At 39.6% G+C, this 15,054-nt stretch overlaps 1 protein-coding gene across 4 annotated transcripts in view; it reads right to left on the bottom strand.

Annotated features, from left to right (window-relative positions):
• RAB5A (RAB5A, member RAS oncogene family) overlaps positions 1-15,054 on the bottom strand; it is a 36,752-nt gene that overhangs the window by 11,050 nt on the left and 10,648 nt on the right. For all 4 annotated transcript variants that reach the window (XR_009448562.1, XR_009448563.1, XM_059664062.1 and 1 more), the window contains exon 3: positions 150-301. Coding sequence is in view for 2 of the 4 variants with exons in the window: in XM_059664062.1 (XP_059520045.1) it covers positions 150-301 (152 nt within the window). In the remaining 2 variants the exon portion in view is untranslated. The remainder of the gene's footprint in view (positions 1-149; positions 302-15,054) is intronic.

Genomic DNA, 15,054 nt, shown 5'->3' with positions numbered 1-15,054 from the left:
TCAACTTTTCTAATTCAAAAGCTTTATGGAGAAATGTCATGCTTGGCTATAAAAAAAAGGATTTAAAAAGATCTTATCTCTAATCAAAATTCTAAATATCAGAAACGGACATTCAAACTAGTTCCATGATATTATGCATTTCTACTTACCTCATTTGTGATGTCATACACAACTATGGCTGCTTGTGCTCCTCTGTAGTACATTGGTGCTAGGCTATGGTATCGCTCTTGACCAGCTGTATCCCATATTTCAAACTTTACTGTTGTGTCATCAAGACACACAGTTTGCGTTAGAAAAGCAGCTGAAAGAAGAAAATGTCTGCAGTAAGTTTATCATTTTCCCCCCTAAAATTTTCATAATACAGAAAACACCTGAAAACCTGATATATTATTACGTACCCAGTTAACAGTGGCTTTAAATACTTGTAAGATCTGTGCTTCATAGCTGAATATATGTGCTTACATATAAGAACTTTATAAAATCAGCTTGAAAGTCTCTTCTACATTAAGTTTACTGTAATAAATAAGCTTAATACATTTCTTAAAGTGTCTTACAAACTGTAACTTTAAAACTGTAAAACATGTTGACCACTGTCACCCCAATAAATTTATTAAAAACAAACTAAAAAACTATTCAAGAAGTACATTTATTAATATTCTTGAAAATGGGAGGGGGAAAATCAGCATACCTGTAACTATCATATATATTGCCAAACTATAGCCCCCTGGCTCCATTCTCCTGGTTATTAATGGTATACTCTAGGGCAGTGGTCGGCAAACTCATTAGTCAACAGAGCCAAATATCAACAGTACAACGACTGAAATTTTTTTTGAGAGCCAAATTTTTTAAACTTAAACTATATAGGTAGGTACATTGTTATTAATTAGGGTACTCCTAAGCTGGCCTTTGCTAAAAACGTCCTCAATCTGAGGTACATTCGCTGAGGTCGACCCCTTCCAACTCTCCCATCCACACTCGTCTTGTATACTTGTTTCAGAGTTGGATGGGAGAGTTGGAAGGGGTCGACCTCAGCGAACATACCTCAAAACAATGTACCTCCTCCACGAGTATCCCGCGGCCCGCCTGTGCCACGTCTCCCGTCGCCCGACCTACCGACACCCCCCACTTCTTCTAACGCCACTTCTTCAAAATAGACTCGCCCAGGCCGAAAACCACTTCTGCACAGGGGCCACGAAGTTTCAATTGCACTGTACGTGCGCGCCTGCACGTGGTATTTTGTGGAAGAGCCACACTCAAGGGGCCAAAGAGCCGCGTGTGGCTCTCGAGCTGCGGTTTGCCGACCTCTGCTCTAGGGATTTACCCAGTTCATTACCACTAAATTAATATTTTTGTTATATTATTCCTTTAAAACATTGACACCTTGATTTTTATAATCATTAGCTCAAGCTACACTTAATTTGCTAAACATAGTTTCAATATTAACTCCTAGCTCTTTTATTACTTGCCATGAAAATTTTTTTTGGATTTGTACCTTTTCATCTTTTCCCTCAGATTTTAATTTTAACAATAAAGTATCATTTTATAATGATATTTTTGTTTTTGAAATTGAGATTGCTGTCAAATCTACAAAGTACCACTTGTTTTCTGAATTGCTTCATGAGAACAGTATAAAGTAAAATATCTATTACAAGTATACTTCTCTTGGCTCTATGAATAGCCATCAGTAAAGGCACCACAATGGACACTTACGAAAAAAAATCTGATTTATAAAAGGTAGGTTCTAATCAAGTGGATTAACTTTAAAATAATGTGAGAGTAAACGTCTAACCACAGCTAACTGCACTAAAGATATTTATGAACAAGATCTACACACACCCATTTTTAGCAGCATGCTGGCCAATAACCATACCTATAGTTCCTTTTGTTCATTAACTTTGGTAGTTAAATTCCTGCAGTCCTAGCATTCATCTTATTATGTTCCTCACTTTTTAAAAATATGTATTTTTATTGATTTCAGAAAGGATGGGAGAGGGAGAGATCAAAACATCAATGATGAGAGAGTATTACTGATCCACTGCCTCCTGCACGGTCCTAACTGGGACTGAGCCCACAACCCAAGCATGTGCCCCGAGTGGGAATCAAACCGTGACCTCCTGGTTCACAGGTTGATGTTTAACCACTGAGCCTCTCCAGCCTTGGCTGCTCCTCACTTTTACTTTCAGCTCAAGGTGTGATCTTCAACTCCTCCCCAAAGAGCATGGAAGAAAGTTATTAAAATTTCCTAAAACTGGTCTATCTTGCAAGAAAATTATAACCAATTTTTGTAAACTGTACCAATTTATCTGATGGTGTCAATCCTTTGTAAGAGATTCAGTAGTTAATATGAATATGCTGACTGAGCCAATTGTAATTAGATATTATATATCATATTTGATATAACATTTATTTTTCTTGCTATTTTTTAAAAATATATTTTATTGATTTTTTACAGAGAGGAAGGGAGAGGGATAGAGAGAAACATCCATGAAAGAGAAACATCGATCAGCTCCCTCCTGCACACCTCCTACTGGGGATGTGCCCGCAACCAAGGTACATGCCCTTGACCAGAATCAAACCTAGGACTTTTCAGTCCGCAGGCCGATGCTCTCTATCCACTGAGCCAAACTGGTTAGGGCCTTGCTATTTTTATTAAGTCAATTGGTTCCTGGCTTCAGTATCAGCACCTATAATATTAATTTTGCAGACATTACAATTGGAAATGTATTTTGAGGTACATTCTAATGAATATTTCTGTGAATTCTCACAAATGTAGCCATACTTAAAATATACTTAATAATCAAGCCTCTTTTACAACACTAGCAGTAACACCCATTTTCTATAATCCTGTATTAATAGTAAAGGATACCGAGAAAGCACTTTTTAAACTTTCATGAATGGCTCTTCTATAGAATCAATAAATATTTTTAAGCACTTAAAATTTAGCCTCTAACATTATCCCTTTTTCAATAAAAGGGAAAAACAAAGGAATGGATCACAAAATATAAGCCTTTTCTCAAGTAAAGTTTGATGAAACTAAGAAAAATTTAGTTATAATTTGGAATTCAGACTTTGTTTTCTCTTTTTTATGACCACAAAGTACACTGGCAGTAAAAACATTCACTTACACTTTTGTAAGTCAACTCTAGACTCAGGGAAATAACTATTAGTTAAAGTTGCCTTAAAGCATATATAATCTGATTCTCAAACCGTTTACATATATCACAAAAGGCTACTGACCTTTTTTTATTAATGCATGCACAAAAAGACAATACAGGCAAAGAAATGCCAACAAATACATTAAAACAAACAAACACACACACACCATGACCAAATAGGGCTCTTTCAGAAACACAAAGCTATTACACCAGGCTACAAAAGAAAAACTGTGTTATATTTAAAAATTAGAGGCAACGTGCATTCCTAATATACATATAGGATTTTTCCCTTAAAATTTATCAAGTGTCCACTCCATCCTTAAGTATGAAATCAGCAAAGCTCTTAGGCAGTCTCTCTAAATCTAGAAACCAAACAAGGAAGTCCACCATCACAATTATTTATCATCTGGGATATCCATATAAAAGTAGCAAATTATTGGAAAGAGACAATTATTTGGAAGACAGGACTGCCATGAAAATCCAAAGGCATCAGCTAATGTAAAATGGATAACGAGTTCTTTAAATTGACTAGAACAGACCTTACCATGCACTGCCAATTACCAGGTTTTCAGTTATGCTGATGGATCCCAATCATATTAACACAGAACAAGAACAAGCAATTCCTTAGATTCCTCTTAGAAACCACTCTTCATCCCACACCATCAAGTAGCTCCTACTTCTGTGCTCCCAGACTTCACTGTGCAATAACATATTACATAGTTTTTTATAATCTTTTTAAAAGGATATTATCTTTTTCTTTTCCTAGACTGGAAGTTCCTTGAGAAATTACTCTTAGTTATTCTTCTCCACATACAACATCTAATATAAATCCCAGTTCATATAAATATTCAAAATGTTTGCTAAAAGATGTTCATATAAGTTATGTGGAATTATTTTTGGTCTACTTTAGATAACATTTGAATAGACAGTTCCCAAATGAGAAAAAACAGGCATTTCAAAAAGCCTCTATTCATGTTACTATATAACTATCAATCTCAAGCATAATATCATCAAAATCTTTTTAACTTCATAATACCATACTGTTGCTCATGGTATGATGAAAGCATAATTTTGGGAGAGGAGAGAAAGACCAATTATTACAGGCCAAGGGAATGAGTTTTAGGATACATCTAAAACACATTAAAATAATAAAAGTGTTGTAGTGCCACAAGAACAAATATTATGGGAATAGGATAACTCAGTATTATAAACATTACATATTGCAAGACCATCATGATTCCCTAAAGTTCTCAAGTTTTCAAATACTACTCACTACAGCATTTAACTTCCCATAAAATTCAGTTAAGTATAGCTGACGTCTTCAAACCTTAGTGCTTGTAAAAATACATTACTTGTCGATTACAAAGTTATAAAAATAAATTCTGGCACTCAAAATATAACTACATCAATACTGTTAGCAACATTAACTAACCACAAACTTACCTGAATCTGCAAAACCACTTTAATATATCCAAAACGTCTATTTTCTGGCTAAGAACCATCACTTTCTTAGACCTCTTCATTTTCTCTTCACTTCCATCACCAGCACTAGCAGTTGGTTTTCTTTTCGGGCCCACATTTCACAAAGAAACAGCTTTTATCACTTCGAGAGTTACTGTGTACGCGACGACAAGTAGAGAAAAACAAAGCTGCGTTGAGATGTGGGTGCTGGCCTGTCTAATAGGCTCCCTTTTTGAGCTACATGATCAGTTCCTATTTGCAAGCCTGGCAGCAAGCAACAATTCAGTCTCAGGAAAACTACAAATTACCGCATCATAGACCTAATCAGCTGAGACTACCTGAAACTGTAAATATTAAATCTGCTAATACCAAAGGCCTATAATCTAAGACCTTAATAAATAGTAATCAAGGAGCAGACACTGCAAAACAGTGGGCAGGGGAAAGACTATCCAAAATCAATAGCATATCCAAAGGCCAACAACTCGAAAATAAAGTATAAACTAACAACTAAAATGATTCTACATGAATTAAACAGAACAGACTGAGGAACCAATACCACCCCAACCCTTAACAAATTATTTATCAAATTTGATAGAATTGCTTTATTCGAATCGACCAAAACAAAACAAAACTATGCCTATCAGTCTCAAATAAAAATTTGAGACTAGGTTTGCAATGTATCATAGAATATCTTTAAGGAATTTTCTACAATGTTAACAGATTAATTTTTAATATGTGGCAATCTTATATAAATCTTACAAAAAATTACAAAAGCATTAAGGATAAATGTGTAAAAAAAATTTCACAAAAGGTACATAGAGAAAAGTCAATGTCAAAATCATCTTTAGAGCAAAAATATTAAATTTATCTCCTAACTTAAAAAAAAAATGGGGAGAGGGGGATGGCAAAAACACCCACTGCTAGTGATGCTGTACAAATGTTTTGGAAATAATCTTTTTTTTTTTTTTTTAACCAGGCAAAGCCATGAAATGCTGGTACTTGTTAACCTACTATATCATGGAATTTCCAAAATATGGTATGGTGGGCAGGGGCAGGAGAGTAGGTAGAACAAACCTTTATGTTAAAAAAGTTGTAAACTACCTAAATGTGTGAGTGAAAAGACACCGGTGGCTTGGTAAGTGTTAAGTAGCAATTACATAAAAATATGGTTATAAAGTGACCAATTTAATTGCCATAAAGTAAAATATATAAGTTCCTTGTAAGGATAAGGTATATCTATATAAAAACACTAATAGAAAAGCAAACAGAAAAAACTAAAATAATAGCAGTGTCCCCACAGTGGAATCATGACTGAATGTTCCCCCTATGTAAAACTATCAGAAGTGGTGGATTTGAGAACCTATCAAGCTAAAAATTAAAAAAAATATAAATTGCTATACTGAGGGGAAGGACCTTTTTTACAGGGGGGATGGATCTCAGAATCAGAAGATCAGGAACTTGTGATCATCAAATCCAAGTTAGACATTGGAAGTGATGTGTAGAGAAAGCAAAGGTTTTGAGACCCAAATAATTCAGTAAGAGTTCAATGGATCTGGAGCAAATTTCATGATGAACATCCAATCAAGAAAAATAGCAGGAATTGATTGAGCAGTATCAAGAACCAGGTACCACCCTGGCTGAAGTGGCTCAGGTTGGTGGAATGTTTGTCCTGTGCAATAAAAGTTGCTGGTTTGATTCCTGGTCAGGGCACATGCCTGGGGGGCATGCAGGAGGCAGCCAATCAATGTTTCTCCCCGCCCCCCCCCCATCTAAAAACAAATAAAAAAGACACACAATAAAAATTAAAAATCTACACTAACAAAAGACAAACATGCAAATTGACCATACCTTCACTATGCCTTAAGCCAAGCCCACCAGCCAATCAGAGTGACTATATGCAAATTAACCCAACCAAGATGGCGGCCAGCGGCCACGGAGCTGGAGCAAGCAGGAGGCTTGCTTGCTCCAGTGATGGAGGAAGCCAAGCTTCCCACTTGCCAAGGTGGCTCTGAGCTCCACTCAAAGCAACAAAGTTTCAATTATAGAAGGTAAATAAACCCCAGATACCTGATTTCAGCCGCCTGTAGCTACGGAGCTGGAGCGAGCAGGAGGCTTCCCTCCCGCCGCCATGGCCGACTCTGAGCTCCTCTCAAGGCTACAAAGTTTCAATTACAGAAAGTAAATAAATGCCAGAATAAAAAAAGAAAAAAAGGAGAGGCTGGGAGCTTCTGTCGCCCGGGGGCTTGGCCAGCCTGAAAATGGCCCTCAGCCCCTCACCCAGAATGGCCAGGCACTCCAGTGGGGACCCCCCACTCTAAAGGGGTGTGGCTATCCTGAAATCAGCCATCAGCCCCTCACCCAGGCTGGCCAAACCTCCATCAGGTGAGGGTCCCCACTGGGGGGGCTTGACCAGCCTGCAAACAGCCATCAGCCCCTCACCCAGGCACCCCAGCGGGACCCCCACCCTGATCCAGGACACCCTTCAGGCAAACCAGCTGGCCCCCTCCCATGCACCAGGCCTCTATCCTATATAATAAAAGGGTAATATGCAAATTGACCTTAACAGCAGAATGACTGGAAATGACTGATCACTGTGACACACACTGACCACCAGGGGGCAGACGCTCAATGCAGGAGCTGCCCCTGGTGGTCAGTGCGCTCCCACAGGGGGAGCTCTGCTCAGCCACAAGCCAGGCTGACGGCTGCCAGTACAGCGGTGGTGGTGGGAGCCGCTCCCGCCTCCTCAACAGCGCTAAGGATGTCCGATTGCAGCTTAGGCCTGCTCCCTGCTGGCAAATGGACATCCCCCGAGGGCTGCCAGGCTGCCAGAGAGATGTCTGACTGCCAGCTTAGGCCCAATTTCCCAGGGAGCGGGCCTAAGCCAGCAGGTAGGTGGACATCCTCTGAGGGGTCCCAGACTGCAAGAGGGCATAGGCCGGGCTGAAGGACCCCCCGAGTGCACAAATTTTTGTGCACCGGGCCTCTAGTAAAATAATAAAAAAAATCAGGCATTAAAGTTATCAGTAAAGTTAGAAATTGGTTTTCTGGGAAAATAAGTATCAACAGTAATAATGTAATGTAATGAATTTTCTGATACAGGGAAGCACTGACTTCAGATGATAAAACGCAGAGGCTCTGGCTAGTGTGGCTCAGTGGTTGAGCACGGACCTATGAACCAGGAGGTCATGATTTGATTCTCAGTCAGGGCACATGTTTGGGTTGCGGGCTCAGTCCCATTAGGACCATGCAGGAGGCAGCGGATCAGTAATTCTCTTTTGTCATTAATGTTTCTATCTCTTCCTCTCCCTTCCTTTCTGAAATCAATAAAAATATTTTTAAAAACTGTACACAGAAAATAGATAAATGGTCTAGAGCTGACAACAGGCAAAATAAAAACTAAGGCCACTTTTATTGCACATTAAAATTGTATGTGTATATGGGGGAAGCACCCAGTAGATTATGGTAGCAAAGCCCAGCCACATTTTCAGGGAAGAATTACACTGAATTAATATGAGGAAGAGAAGGGGATACAAATAGATTAGGACAGAAAGCATACACATGTGACTAAACCAAAATAGAAAATATTGCAAAAGCCTGGCAACAAGATAAAGAAAGTTACTATTAATATATAAAGAGATGGCAATATCCCCAAAAGTAAACCCATCTTATGAGATGATCTATAAACATTTATAATATGGGATTCATTTTTAACACATTGTATGCGGGAAACGTACTTATACGTTTTACTTATACATTTTACGTTGACTGGTAGTAGAGCGCGGGACACGTATTAATACGTTTTTTATAGACTAGCGGTAGAATGCAGGTAACGTATAAATACATAAACTAAAGTTATCATAATTTTACTGAATGTTGCCATTTGCGCAAAAAACTAGCAAAAATGGCCCGCACCACCTGTTAGCGCGCGATAAAAACTACCCGAAAACAATGTGTTAAAAATCAATGATCCTCCTGCCCAGCAGGCGTGGCTCAGGGGTTAAGCCTGCAAACAGCCATCAGCAAACAGCCATCATGGTTCGATCCCCAGTGTGAGGGGTGCAGGAGGCAGCTGATCAATGATTCTCTCTCATCATTGATGTCTTGATCTCTCTTCTTCTCCCTTCTCTAAAATCAATAAAAAAATGTATTTTAAAAAATCAACAATCAAAAAAATAATTTAAAAAATCAATGATCATCTCATAAGGGATTGATATAATATAAAAAGAACTCTTCCAACTCAGCAACCCCAAAAACCACAACCACCCAATTAAAAAATGGCCAAAGCACTTTAGTAGAGTTTCTCTAAAGAAGAAACACAAATGGCAAAGAAGCATATGGAAAGATGCCCAACAACACTAATCACTAGAAAAATGAAAATCAACGCCACTTCACACCCATCAGGACAATTATTATCAAAACAGAAAACAAGAATTGGCAAGGATATGAAGAAATTAAACTCTAGTGCATTGATGATGGGAATGTTAAATGGTGCAACTACTGTGAAAAGTGGTATAGATTCTTAAAAAAATATTAAGCATAAGACCCAGCAATTCCACTGCTGGGTATATACCAAAAAGATGTGAAAACAGGAACTTGAACAGATATCTGTACATCAATGTTCATAGCAGCATCATTCATAATAGCCAAAGGTAGAAGAAACACAACAGTCCGACAAAGGATGAATAGGTAAGGCAAATATGGTATATACATACGATAATATATTATTCTGCCTTATAGAGGTAGGAAATTCTGACATGTTACACTATGGATGAACTCTGATGACATGCTAAGTGAAACAGGCCAGCCTATTAAAAATTTAGGTCTAGGAATCTGATGTGAGAGAAATTATACAGTATACTGGACAAATACTGTATAATTTCTCTCACATCAGATTCCTAGAGCTAAATTCATGGACAAAAATAGTACGGTATTTGCCACGAGAAGGGATAGGGAAAAAATGAGGAGTTATTCTTTGGGTACAGTTTTAGCTGGGGAAGATGAAAAAGTTCTGAAGATGGACAGTAGTGATGGTTGCGCAACGTGAATGTACATAATATCACAGAACTGTAAACTTAAAAATTGTTAAAAATGTAAATTTCATATTATGCATCATTCAGCAACATCTAAAGGTAATTGTTGACAAATGAACTGCAATGTTAGGAACTATTAATGATACATAGGAGAGAGTCTGCATGAAGTCAAGCAAAACCAGGTGAAGATTAAGAATCATTTTTCCAACACTGTTAAAACTAATTCATGTGCTTAAAAAAAAATAAAAAAATCCTCAGATCCAGAGACATGGAAGCATGGAACAGAGTGCGGCATTTTGGAGGGAAAGTGGGGGAGGGTGGGTGGGTGGGTGGGAGGTAATCAACCAAAGACTCTGTATGCATAACCCATGGACCCAGACAGTGGGTGGTAAGGGTCTGGGGTGGGGGTTGATGGGAAAAAAGGGGGGCATATGTAATAATACTTCCAACAATAAAGATTAAAAAAAATTTAAAAAATTACACCAATTTGCATGCACGCACACACACACGAAAATAAATACATACATTCATCCTATCTAATAAAAGACATGGTAATTAGCCGTACGTCTGCTACCCTTCCCATTGGATAATCAGGGCGATATGCAAATGAACTGCCAGCCAAGATGGTGGCCGGCAGCCAGGCTACTGACAGGAACAGGAGGCTTGCCTGCTTCAGTGACGGAGGATTCCAACGTTCCCCGCCTGCCGCTGCTGGGCTCACAGGCTCTCAGAGCTGGAGTCGCAACAAGTTTCAAATACAGAAAGTAAACAAAGCCAGAAACCTGCTTTCAGCAGCGAGTTCTCACAGCTAAAGTTGGCTCTCAGCTCCAGTGACAGCCATAAATCCAAGAATAAAATAAAAAAATAAAAAAGGAAAAAAGGAGCAGTTGGGAGCTTCAGTCACCCACCAGCCTGAAAACAGCCCTCAGCCCCTCACCCAGACTGGCCAGGCACCACAGTGGGGACCCCCACCCTGAAGGGGGTGTGACCAGATGCAAACAGCCATCATTGCTTCATCCAGGCTGGCCAGGCACCCAAGCGGGACCCCCACTCTGATCCAGGACACCCTTCAGGGCAAACCAGCCGGCCCCAACCCGTGCACCAGACCTCTATCCTATATAGTAAAAGGGTAATATGCCTCCCAGCACCGTGATCAGCAGAGCCGTGAGGCCTCCTGGCCCCTGGAACAGTGTGACAGGGGGCAGCGCCCAAACCCCCTGATCGCCCTGCGGCTCTGTGTGTGATGGGGTGGGGCCACAACCCCCTGATCAGCCCTGCTCTGTGCCTGATAGGGGGGAGCTCCCCAACCCCTTGATCGGCCCTGCTCTGTGTATGACAGGGTGCAGCGCCCCAACCCCCCCAGGGGCCCTGCTCTGTGTGTGACAGGGTGGAGCCGCAACCTCCCCATCGGCCCTGCCCTGAGTGTGAAAGGGGGGAGTGCCCCAACTCCCTGATCGGCCCTGCTCTGTGGGTGACGGGGCGGTGCCCCAACCTCCCCATCGACCATGCCTTGAGTGTGACAGGGGGCGGCGCCCCAACCCCCCAATTGGCCCTACCCTGAGCGTGACTGAGGGTGGCATCGCAGCCTCCTGATCCGCCCTGCTCTGTGCATGACAGGGGGTGGTGCCCCAGCTCCCCAATCAGCCCTGCTCTGAGCCCGACCAGGGACTGCGGGGCAGGCACCTAGGGATTGGGCTTGCCCTCTGCCACCCAGGAGTGGGCCTAAGCCAGCAGGTTGTTATCTCCCGAGGGCTCCCAGACTGTGAGAGGGCACAAGTGGGGCTGATTTTTGTGCAAATTTTTGTGCACCGGGCCTCTAGTACATAAATAAATAAATAAAATCCTCACCCAATGATTAATTTTATTCACTTTGATTTTAGAGAGAGAGGACGCTAGGGATGGAGGGAGGCAGTGGGAGAAAGAGACAGAAACATTAGATTTGAGAGAAAAATTGGGTTGCCTACCATATGCACCCGACCAGGGATCCAACCCACAATGTAGGTATGTGGCCTGACCAGAAATGGAACCCACAAACTTCTGGTGTACTGGATGACACTCCTAACAAAACTGAGAAACCCGAGAGAGAGAGAGAGAGAGAGAGAGAGAGAGAGAGAGAGAGAGAGAGAGAGGTTGATTGATTACTATTGCAGCTTGACAGTTATTCTAAAAGGACACCCAACTCTCCTAAGGGAATTCACTTAACAGGACATAGCTTTAATAAATATACTCTCAACATCAACTAGAAAACAAAATCAGTCTTAGGAGTTTGCATTTGGTTAGTATTAAGTTAGTGCCCCAAGCCTTATCACCCTAGAATGAGCTGATAATACCAGTATTTGAACCTTCAAGGCTAAGAGGCACTAAAGGCCTCTTTACTTCACCAAAGGCACAAGCCTTAAGTCTTTACTCACCAGATTGGATTTATCTAACAACGATGTAACAAATACAGAACAGGGAAGCAGAATGAAGGTACACATTACAAAGAGAAAAGGTAAAAACGTGAGAAAGGGGAGAGGTTATTTACAAGTTATTAACTAGTATCAGCTCCTCCCAAATATGAAGACAGAAAAAGTGAATAAAATTAAGTTAGCTTCAATGATTATGTCTATGAAAGACACTTTATTTACAGACAACAAATACTTTATTAAGTAGCTTGAATATTATTAAACTTCTATAATATGCAAGGAAAACATGACTCTGGTTTCTAGTTCCAGGTGTAAGGACCTTAGAAGTCACCACTTCACCCTGAAAAGAAGCAGAACAAACTGACAATCAACAACTCTTCTTAGATCTGTAAGACAAGTGAGGTCACAAACAATCTGCTACCCTCAAAACCGGAGAGATAGGCAAATATAGAAAATCACACCTCAGAGCAGAAACCTAAGGAAACCAGTGCTCAGGTAAGAAAACATGAACTGTAATTGACAAATTGCTGGAGGTAAGGTGCAAACAAGTCTGAGTTAAAATCGCCAGGGAAACCCAGTTTTAGTAGGGGCCACCACATGTTTTTGAATTTTACCTACAGGAACTTGATCAGGTTCTCACAGTAAATATCAGAGAAAAATCCTCTTGTATTCTTGGCAGGGTGAGGGAAAAGGACCCATTTTGAAATAAGGCCTTGAGGGCATATTAATTGAAACCTCTAAAACTGAAAATATAAAGAGCGCAAAGTCAGAAAACAACAACTCCAACAAAAAACCCCAGAACAGAATATCCAAGAAAAAATTATAGACCTAGGAAAGTCAGAGAACGGCAAGGAAGATAAGTGCTGAAATATCTACACTTAAGCCTATCATTTTCAAACTATAGAAAACCAAAAATAATGTGCAAGGACACTGCCCACGCTATTTTGCAAAGGAAGCTTCTTTCACCCTTCTCTTTGGTGATACCCTTTTTCTTTCTGACTCAAGAACCTAGCACTTAATGCTTCCCAGACTTCAAGGGCATCTCCCAGACCTTTACAACATTACTGGCCTTGAAAATGACTCTAATGTTTAGCAATAAACCCATCCACGAAGTGAGCTTAAAAATTCTAATATGGATCTGAAAATTTTACAACCCAAGAATGAAAAGGAGCAAATTAAAGAAGGGAGAAGAGACAGGGGAAGACTCTAACCCTAGAGTAATAACAGTTACAGGAAAACTGTAGTCCCAGAACAAAAGTATCTATGCCAAGCAATGCCCCCCAAAAGTAAGAGTACCTCTACAGGAGAAAAAAGAGATGAAAAGACTGAAATCCTTTTGATCCCACAATATTTAAATAAAATTATTTCTGGTTCAGTAACCACATCTAGAAATAGATCTTACAGAAATAAGTCCAGAGGGGGGAAAATTCCATGAATATACCCACTATTACATGATTACCTAAAAGAGCAAACAAAAATATAAACATTAACTGCCCAACAATAAGGGTATGGTTAAAAAATAAGGTAGAGTGTAAGTTTTTAAAATAAATATGACTACAACCCAGAGTTATTGAAAAATAATTACCATTAACAAATGAAATAGAATACTATAGTATTACTATTATAAGTGAATCTATATAAAATATCATAAAGTCATAAATAGTTCAGAGAAAAAGGAAATACAATAGGTTATAAAAATATGAAAGTATACTTGACCTCACTCATAATATGGAAAATTTATACATAAAAAGTGCAGAGATCAATGCATATAATAGAAAAGACTGACAAGTATGATGATACTTTTGAGTTAATAAAATAGGGTTATAGGCATCCTATGCATTGCTGATGGGGACGGCAGCTTGGAAAATTTTATCAGAATTACAAATGTATATAACCTTTGACAGAGTAATCAACTTCTAGAAGTTTATACTACAGATACTTGAAATATGTGAGAAATGACTATGAATTAAGTTATTCACTGCAGCACTGTTTAGAGCCAAAAATACAAAACAATGTGCAAATCCAAAACTAGAGAACTGATTAAGTATATCCATGCAATTGCATACTGTTACAGCCAAGAAAAATGAGGATGCTTTTCATAAAATGACATGGAGAGAAACTTGGCAGACTATATTTTCCAACATGGTTGCAATAAGATTTCCCACAGTACACTATTCTCATAACACAACACTGAAAATTCCTCTCTTAAATCTGTTTAAGCTTGTGACTAGAACACGCCTGATAACTATTTATGTGACTTTTGGGGCTAGGCCATAAAAGGTTATCCATCTTCCACCTGGTACTTTTGGGACACTCATTCTTGAACCCAGCCGTCATACTGTGAGGAAACCCAAGCCAGGTGGGTGAGACTACCTGTAAGTATTCTGGCTGTCAGCTCCAGCTGAGGGCCCAACAAACTGCCAGCATTAGCTGCCAGATATGTTGACATGATTTTAGCCCCAAACTGACTGCAATCCATGAGAGATCAGAAAACCACCTAAGCCCACTCAATCCCCAGTACATAGGAGAATAGAAACAGCAAATTAGTGAATAAAAAGAGTTCATTGAACAACAACATAAAGATGGAGGTAGTTCATTATAGGTAGAACTGGCAAAATCATTTTACTAAACAGCTTTAAACACTTCAGCACCACCAGAGGGCATCAATGGATTAAGTGAGATACAGTAAAAACTGTTTATGATCCCAATATGTGAAATAAATTTTAAGAGGGAAAAAAGGTTAACTTGTATTGATTGTATTGTTGAATGTGTCGGAGAGTACACACTTTACAAGTTGGCTCTAGAAGAATTCTTACTTAGCTCAATGTGCTCAGTTTAAAAATATGTACGCAGGGCTTATATAAGTGTTTATAAAAGGATGCCAGGATAAGAACCGAGCTTACCGTATCCTAAAAGAGCAAACAAAAAATATAAGGCAATGTGTCTCCTAATTCATAGCAATGTTTAAGTAGCCACATATAATAACACTAGGGGCCCGGTGCA

Source organism: Myotis daubentonii, chromosome 14 (assembly GCF_963259705.1).
Source record: "Myotis daubentonii chromosome 14, mMyoDau2.1, whole genome shotgun sequence".
In the NCBI taxonomy this organism is placed as follows: Eukaryota; Metazoa; Chordata; class Mammalia; order Chiroptera; family Vespertilionidae; genus Myotis; species Myotis daubentonii.
This window is presented reverse-complemented; position numbering and strand designations above follow the sequence as displayed.